At 46.9% G+C, this 9,494-nt stretch overlaps 1 protein-coding gene across 1 annotated transcript; it reads right to left on the bottom strand.

The window, feature by feature from the left end:
* Positions 1-236: 236 nt before the first annotated feature.
* On the bottom strand, positions 237-9,210 carry LOC135376598 (uncharacterized; the record flags this gene model as incomplete). Its single annotated transcript, XM_064609124.1, has 6 exons — positions 8,928-9,210; positions 8,683-8,821; positions 7,430-7,572; positions 3,335-3,392; positions 1,569-1,736; positions 237-383 (listed from the first exon to the last, which is right to left on the bottom strand). Coding segments are annotated over exons 1-6 (744 nt in total), but the record flags the coding sequence as incomplete, so codon positions are not given.
* Between the last annotated feature and the right edge of the window lie 284 nt (positions 9,211-9,494).

The raw sequence follows: 9,494 nt of genomic DNA, 5'->3' as shown, positions 1-9,494 counted from the left end.
ATATTTTTTTAAAGATGATGTTCGCATTTACCTAGGGCACCCTGTATAAGCGAATCACCAGAAATGTAAAAAGATACAGTGTAAGAGAGAATAAGGGAATATAAAATATACACTTTTATATACACTTAAATGCAATTTTATAAATAATTATAAAATATACACTTTATAGACAATTATACAGTTATATATACACGCATTGGCTGTCATTCGGAGGACCTTCGCGATGGTATACATACCTTTGTCGACATAGTGCAATCCGAGTCGTACGCTACTATGATAGTGGTGTCAAACGTGCCGCCCCATTCGTCGAATCGGATGGTGTCGGTTTCAAGGTACATATTACGGTTGGTCACTATATCATGATATCGTCCATTTTGGCACACCTGAAAATAAGGACTCATGGTAAAGCCAGCATTACTACAAAACTAGTGCAATAGATCAAATTGCATATTATCATTTAGCGTTTTTAGAACACGCATACACTACTGGAATCGCTCACGAACCAACCCAACCTTCCAACTAAATTTCTCTGCCGGATCTCTGAGAACATAGCCCATGATGTTCGAAACAGGATTGTGACAGTGAAAACGCCTTTCACGTCACACTTAAAAAGACTATTCCATCACGAAACGTGTGCACGAGAAAGATAGCCGTCCTCGGTAGCTGAATCGGTAACGTGTGGAAAGTCGACCGAGGACTGTAGCAATGTGGAAGAGGTAAACATTGATTTCAGCACCGTCTGTCGGAGATTTACGACGCACGTCAAATGAACCCCAGCTGGTCGAAATCACCCGCTATCCAACAGTGTGGTACGTGCAACATGTCGCCACACTACATGCAGACAACCCTTACATAAAAAATCACTAATCACTAATTTTATGGAACAATATGGTAATGTTCGGCTCCCTCTGCAGCTGAGGACCTCAGGACGTGAAGTAGGGCACGCTAACGGAGAGCAGCCAAGACGCTTGTCTCGTCTGCTTCCAGTTTTCGCCGCAATATACTAATGGAGAACTCGCCAAGTCATTTCCTCGCCATTTTCTTTCTCCTTTTTGCCAGAATCCGGGCAGGCATAACACTTTTTTCACCCAGCCTCGATAAAACCGGGCAGTGCGTTGTTGTCACATTCGCACCGAGAGTGTGGCGAGAGCCCGCATTGGCCAACACGAAGTTCACGTGTGTCATTCGGAGTGTGTCATTCGCTGTCTGTTTCCCAAACTGCTTTTTTCCGGCAGACGTTGAGGGCTTCTCGTTTCCCCATAGAACAATGCTGCATCTAGTATTCCTCGTTTTCAACGAGGACACCTGTCACTAAAAGCCTGACTGGTGACGCTATCCTTTTGGCCACTGGGGAATGTGTCTCCTTTCCCTTAGAAGGCGATGTAGGGCGCAGACTGACTGGGATAACGATTAAGGGGCAAAAGACCAAGTGACACGGAACAAAAACGTCACAACCGAAGTGGGGATTCTGTATTCTGTGTATCGTTCTTGCCACCTTTTCTCGAGGTCCTTTTTCCTTACCCCTATAACGTTCACTGTCCAAACCATGACAGTCAATCTCGGCTTACCAATTCTTTTGGATTCGCCTGGGTGACACTCCGGCATGGAGCTGTGAGTGGTGTATAAGGATCCGTGTAGGCAGTTATGAGGGCCGCAGCGCTAAAAGAGAGCAATTCCGCTGTTTTCAAAGGCAGCGGATGGAACCCAGTCACATGCCTGAATGACAACGACTCAACCTGCAAGAACAGTAATGGTAGCTTCAACATCAACACTTATATGCATGGGGTGAGCACACATCTTGCTTAGCTAAGAGCGTATGAACACCTCATTCAGCAAAACTCGTGGCATTTGCCCTTCTTTTGCCGTAAGCTGAACCACAGTTGGGAAAGATGGGGCAAAATCTAGCGAGCGTGCGTAGCCAGGCATCTTATCGACAACATCTGTCGAGCTTGGAACGCGCCTCGATCTTTGCCGAAAGACCAAATGGCATTGCTGGTTAGCTTGTTTGGTTGAGGTCGTGGGAATGAATTCTTCTGGCGGATGTGCTCTCTCCGGTTTTCCTGCAGACCTTCCAGACCCATGTCGGCACAGTTACCTGTGCAGTTGGCCCACGACGCGTACTAACCTGCTCGTCACAACCAGTGATCTCCAGAAATTCACTGCTGAGGGGGTGCCGAGCTTTCAAGGGGGTATGCTTGGTGAAGGTTCCACTTACGAAATTTTTCTGACACGGAAATTATCGTGGCACAATGGTGACATATCTGCGGAGCTTTCCCGTTTTATTTTACATGTTAATACGTTACAACACAGTACAGTAGAATACAGATTCATTATGAGCGGCATTTCAACATTAATATGCATAATCGCACGACCGACAAAGAAAAAAGACTTTCACCTTGGCTCACGAAACTCAATGAATACCTTGCAACGAACGGTGAAGACCTCAGACGAAAAAAGCAGAATACCTCACTTGATTGAGTTGGGCGCAAATGATTCCTTGTGATCCACATTGAGTTTGCATGCCCGAACGCATTTTCCCCCTTATGTTCGTACTATATGAATGGAACAGTGATTTTCAGATGAATTTGGACAAATGCATGGTAGGATCATCTGCATCACTGTGGTCCTACAGACAACTTTGATAGTACAGGATGTAATTCGCTGCGCCGGACTTACTACTAGAATGTGTTGGTGGCCGAGTTGGGTGGTGTGACCTGAGGAATTTCAGGGGGGGTCCAAAAATGCAGGGAGGGTGTAAACCCCCCCCCCCTGAGGGGGGTGTAGGGAAATCTCTGGCTCACAACTGTTCTGTCCAGCTGTGCACGGCTGTATACTCCACTCATAGAAACAGTTATTTGCGGCAATAACAGCGTCTCCGTCAGTTGACTGGGGAATCGTTCCAGTTCCCTGTGCAAGTTTCCCACGCGCATTTATCTATCAAGTAGACGACGCAATTGCTATAAATGTTCTCCCATACAAGGTCGGTCAGACTTCCAGCGTTCTGGTCTGGGTCTGCGACTGAATATTTTACTGTAGCCCGGTTTCACCAACACAGATTAACATTTCAACCGAGATCAGCAGTCCCTGAACTTGATTGTAACCCTCAACTTCACTTCATCAAGAGTAGTCACTAAAACACTCACAAATCTGACTAATGTTGCTAAAAGAAATTAAAGTGTTAATTTCAGTTTTTAGCTACCCTTGACCTTAGTTCGAAGCTAAGCAGCGTTGGTGAAACCGCGCCAATGTCATATTGCGAGTGGCACTATTTCCATCGTATAATAGTACCCATGCGACGGATTGTCCGTTTCCAAACATAGACAACTTTGCTTACGAATGATGACTGCATAGACGGCATGCCAGGTCCCTGCCAGGGTGACGGTCCTGTAGCCCTGCATACGTTTGGGTCCGTTATATTACGATTAGAGTTCGTTCGGTACACCAATGCGTCTGGCTTAATTACTCTGCTAACAGAAAAGTTCTATCATGAGCAAGCAGCCGAGAAGCCCATACCGCAGATTCTCTAGCTAGTAGACATCGGCACAAGACTTACGAGACATTCATTTCGGCCACTAGGGAGCCTATTCCATTGAATAGCAGCGACCGAGCAGTAATGTTTGTCCACCCCACACACGCACAGTACGAACCTGGACGCACGTGATGACCACGACAACGCAATGCATACGTTAGGATACATGAGTAAACATTATCGGTAGCTGGAAATTGGGGCGAAGTCGCAGACTGTTAGTGTGTGGTGGTGGATATGGTACCAGATACCTAGGAAATCGCTGGGTGAGCAGCGCCATGTCAGATTGGTTTTGCCACGCTATCCATCATTGTCTGGCGTCTGATGACACGCATACGATGCGGTTTATTGTCTGGGAAGAATGAATTTACTTTCCCGTATTCAGCAGTCCCACTGAGTCACTGGTTTAGTGACGTCTGAGAACTTCGTCCGCAAACCACCAATCACCACCCTGCTGTTCTAAGCCGACTGCCGTGAGGCCCTTGGCGGCCTCCATAGAGTGTGTGCACAGTGCATAGGCCTAACCTACGCTTCGCCGGAAATTTTTTGGCGAATTACAGGTAAGTTTAGACTTACCTGTAGACTAGAAGCGTTCGTAAGGCGGATGTTGTTGCACTCCAATGAATACCTGCCCTCAATGTCATTTTTTTCGCCGTTCACACGGCGTAAACCCGGCAGTCTAGTAATGGTCGAACTCTCATGTATTCGCATAGGACTGATTTAAACTAAGGGGGGGGGGGGTAGTTTAAAGCCGGTCTAGCACGGAGCAGCTGTAACTGAGCAGTTCGAGAAAAAACCCAAAATAGTTTTTGCTAGATACTGTTGCCTACTTTTCAAGTCGAAATTGCAGAAATTTAAGGAAAAATAACGTTGTGATAGACCCGTGAGCGAAGTAAGTGAGGCAATATACCCCCCGCCAAAAAAAGTTAACACTATCGGTATGGAGCGGAATTTGAAATCCGCTCTGCAAATTTAGCACCGATATCGTCCACGTTAGTGATGTCAACATTGGAAGCAACACATAAGTCGCTTTCCGATCCAAAGCTGACAGGAGGTCGCGCACAAACAGCTGTTACCTCCAGCAACAAAAGGCGGTGCTGATTATGCGCACTATACATATTGTCACAAGCTGATTGAAGGGAGGGAGAAAGTAGCCCACAATTCGCTGAATTTTGCACGCAGCATCTGCACACTGCTAACAGTGGCATCGACATCATGACTACATGGGCTACTTGACACTCTACTGTTGAGTTTATATGCCCCTGTGGAGGCTTTAATTTGTCCATACAAATCTGTTGACACCAAACACAAACACTGCTCGCAATATTTGCTTGTATGCCTCTGCGGGATATTTCTACATGTGCTTTTATCGAATAACCAAGTCCTAAAGACATGCTTGCTTTTTTTAATCAAAATTTTTCCCAGTCGACATGTACAGCAGCACAATGGATTGATGCTGACATGCATAACCCTACAACACCTTATTACATTGATTAAATACAACACCTTGTGCCTCTCTTATGCATCATTAACAATAGTGTTTGCTGTGCTGCCGTTGCTGGTTCTGGTTGATACATTTAACGATTTGTTGCACATTGTAGTGATCGTCGGTACTTGTGAAAGATCTTTGTGTTCCTCGTATACTGTTAAGTGCGTCCTGTTAAAAATGAATCAGTCGTGTAAACGGAGGTCACAAGAGCGAGGGAGAAGGGGGTGGTCGCATGGAGCAGTTATACCTCCATGTACTTTACAGCTATACAAAGGAGGATGGTACATGTTGCCCAGGATGTGAAGGCATAAATATCGAACACGTTGCTCGCCTTTGAAATGTTAAGAGTGACGTCCCAGAATAGTAGTGCATTAACAAGGTACAATATTTCAGGTCTCACTCTGGAAAAGGCACCACATGCAGGAAGCTCTACATCCCTTTGAAAGCTTTGTTTGCTTGCCCAGAAAGATGCAAGCTCCCTAGGAAAGCACTATTGCGTTCTGTGTCATTATGAAAGCACTATGTTCTCGAAATCGCTATGAGCTTGTTTCTCGGCGCAATTTACTGCTGGTGACATCAGGTTATGCTTATCGGCATCAATCCGATGGTGCTGCTGTACATGTCGACTGGAGAAATTTTGATATAAAAAAAGCAAGCATGTTTTTAGGACATCAGACTTGGTTAATCGATAAAGTACATGTAGAAATATCCCGCAGAGGCATACCAGCAAATATTGCGAGCAGTGTTTTGTGTCAACAGATTTGTATGGACAAATTAGAACCTCCACAGGGGCATATAAACTCAACAGTAGAGCGTCAAGCAGCCCATGTAGTCATGATGTCGATACCACAGTTAGCAGTCTTCAGATGCTGCGTGCAAAGTTGAGCATATTGTGAGCTACTTTCTCCCTCCCCTCAATCAGCTCGTGACAATGTGTATTGTGCGCGTGCGTTTCAGCTTCAGGGGTCGGATTCACAAACGCGATCGTAAGTTACTGCTAAGATGCGCTAAGACGCCGTAGCCTGCGACGCGCGTACGACGGCGTCTAAGCGCGATTCATAAAACTATCGTAGGTTGCGTTCGTTTATTCGACTCGAACAACTCGAGAGCCGAGAGAGTAGACTCTTGGTGGGCGAAAATGCCACGGCGCGGCTCTCATGACGTCGCCCACGTGACACTAACTCCCGTTCTAAAATTCGAGGATTGAACACTGGAGGTGCTCAAGAGTCGACTCGCAGCGACTCTCTTTCGAGGTGGGTCGCTAGAGTCGATGACGTACGATGGCTCTCATACGTCACGACTCCGACTCGCGGGTCGCGCGAGTTTAATAAACGAGCAACCCGTAGTGGAGAGGGTACCCCCTTTGACGAGGAAGAGGAAGTTGCTCGCTTCCTGTCACGTCCCCCTCGGAGAGAAACAGCCAAAGGGTGCGAGACTATGTTTTCGCTATGGTACTATGACGAAATTGTAATCGCACCAATAAGAGTCGTGCCCTTCGAAGAAGACGAAGTTGTTCGTCCCCAAATGTTTTGCTGCACGTGCTCTCGATCTTTCGGTAGCATAATGGATGCCATGCAATCACAGGCGAAACGCGTTCGATGACACAGCAAATATATTCCCAGTATGTCCGTCTCGGGAGGGGGTGCGTGAGGGTGTTTTGTAAGCGGTTGTGTGGCACACAGTTTTGCAGCTTTTAAAGCTTCTTTTCCTTTCTTGCAGACAATTTGGAGGGGTGTTGGGGGTGTCTTAGCGGGGGTATAGGGGATGCTTGAAAAATCCCTGCGACCCGATTTTACGGACACAAAGTTGAAGCATTTGTTGAAGGTTACCAAGCAAAGAAGTGCATCAATGTCACTTCGAGGATGGTCTCGAAGGTTCTGTTGCAAGTGCAATGCGTTGGCGCGTATTACGGAGTCTTTGTTTGCCGTCTCCAAATCCACCCGCTGCCAAATACGCCGCCATCTTTCTTCGTAAGACTGCTCGGGAGCTCTCGCAGGATTCCGCCGTAAGCTGCGAAGATTTTGCGACGCGCGCCTTTCGTGAATCTACACTTCGTCGTAACTTTCCCGTACGACGGAGAGTACGACAGATTCCGTCGCACGAGCTCTTTGTGAATCCGACCCCAGAGCCGGAGAGACTACGTGATTAGTCCCGGCGTCATTAAACAGCGGTTTAAGTGGCTTGGTGAATACGGGCAACTGAGTTTACCCGCTGCTCTTTCGGGAGAATGACCAGGTAGAAAAAGTATGTTTATGTGAGTGTTGGTACGTATGACTTGAACGCGGTTTCGTTGAACCATCAAGTGTGTGCAAGTGTAATCAGCGCAACATTTCCATCCTTTCGAAGCCTGCCGCTAAGATATTCGTATAAGCAGCACCATGGACCCTCACGTCGGACACATATAGTCTACTCACTGTACAAGTTGATTGAAGTTAGCCATGAGGGTGATTGGTTGTTGGCTTCCCCGGAGTATGGCCACACCTAGAAGCACGTAGCCAAAGTTCCTCCTTGGCGTTGGTTCTGCTCTCATATGGATATTTAGAAGTCTGTCCGTTTCCTGAAAGAAGTCAGTCAACACCTAGTCACTACAACGTTGTCATTGGTTGGTATTGGTGGCAATTTCGACAACGCACGCGCAGGGCACTCAACTCAGTTGGCGTTTGAAATGACGTAGTGGTATACGAAGGGTTAGGTTTGTGTAATGCTGGCTTCTTCGGCACGCTGCGCTTAAAATTCCATCCTGTGGCAAAATCACCAATGTATCAGCTTCAGAGATCCGCGACAAAGGAATCAAGTAACGGATTGTCGACTATCACGCGGAGGATACTAGAACGCACCTTTTGACGCCCCGTAATATTCCCAATAGGACATTAAAGGGCCCACATGCTGACAACAGTTCACCGGACTATGTCTATTACATAGGAAGGGAGTTGCCTCAGGACAGAAGCCGCCGATATTTCGAACAGAGACTGTTGTTCTTCTGGGCACCGTCCTCATCATTGGCATGGTATTCAAAAGGGTTAGGTATGACGTGTTTAAAGGTTCATGCGAATTGTGGGTCAACAGCCCGGAGGGAAGAAAGGGTCCGTACGGGCTTCTACAGCGGGAGTGAATGGCTGCTTTGTTAGAGTGTGGAGGGGATTATGTGAACGTAGTGATCTAGGCTACAGACCGGTTACAGAAAAATGGAAGGTTCACGAACACGTGGACGAAACGGGACAACAGGCAAGTGTTCCATGTTCCAGGCAATGTTCCATGTGATGTGCTACGTTTCAATGATAACTTTCCTGCGCGAATCAACTGCCGCGATGAAACCGTTTTCACGGTGATGGACACAATAAGGGCACGCCGGGAAAAGACATAGGTACTACAAGCAGGATCGAGGATTTTTCTGAACGCGGGGGAGTGGGTCCTGTCGTGCATAGCATGCTGCTGCACAGTCAAGGTTAATCGAAACTATGTAACGACAGAAAGAGAGGGATGTCGGGACGTTCGGATCGCCCCCCCCCCATATCTTAATCCGTCCTTGACTCCAAGGTGACACTCTAATCTAAAGAAGATAACTACCACGGCAGCCTTATCCCCCTTGTGCAGGGCCGGCGTCAGCTCTCCTATTTGACACCACAATTTTTCGAACGAAACGGGTAAGACGAATCTCCTGGCTTACTGTTAGAAATGCTTGGACATGACTGACATGAGTTGAAACACTTGGACGGACTTCCATGTCCAGGACAGCGAAGTCTCTGATCTTTGGCCAGTACGCTGCGATGGAATTTTCAAGTTTGTCCTGATTAGCGTTGGCTTTTCTGAAACATCAACACGTCCACCAATGCACCAGGGCACGCACTTCTCAGCACACTAAAGGTTCACTCGAAGCATGCTGGTTTTCAGAGATAGAACTACTTCACTTACGAGCTCGGTATGTCGATACCAACTTTGCTTCTCGCAAGACCGAGATTCTTGTTTTTTAGTTGATTGATGTCTTGGACGGTGAAGAACATGAAGTAACAGACATCATCGAGTGGGTGAAATATTGCCTGAACGACTGAACTGACGCAGGCAAGAAACTTATGAGGCAAAGCTGGGCAAGAAAGGACATTATGGATTTGCAGTGACGAAGTGAACGGAATTCACAACGTGCAAATAACACTTCTGCACCGATAATCGTCAATATCAAAGATTCACAATATAAACCACTTACGTGGTTTCAAGGTGGTGGTAGTAGTAGTCGTGGTTGTCGTTGTCGTCGTAGTGGTGGTAGTCGTGGTGGTGGTAGTCGTAGTAGTAGTCTCAATTGGCGCTGTGGTCGTAGTAGCCGTGGTGTGGGTAGTCTTAGTTGGCACCAAGGTCGTAGTAATCGCAGTCGTAGTATCAAGGAAAACTTCCTGAGTGGTTGCCTCCGTCGTGGTCAGAGTTAGGCCTTCTCCTAAGAATAGCAAAATTAGTAGCCACGACACAATCGCTTCACTTGAATTCCGT

Source organism: Ornithodoros turicata, unplaced genomic scaffold (genome assembly GCF_037126465.1).
Source record: "Ornithodoros turicata isolate Travis unplaced genomic scaffold, ASM3712646v1 ctg00001170.1, whole genome shotgun sequence".
NCBI lineage: Eukaryota > Metazoa > Arthropoda > Arachnida > Ixodida > Argasidae > Ornithodoros > Ornithodoros turicata.
The sequence above is the reverse complement of the archived record's forward strand: the minus strand, read 5'-3'. Positions and strand labels throughout refer to the sequence as shown.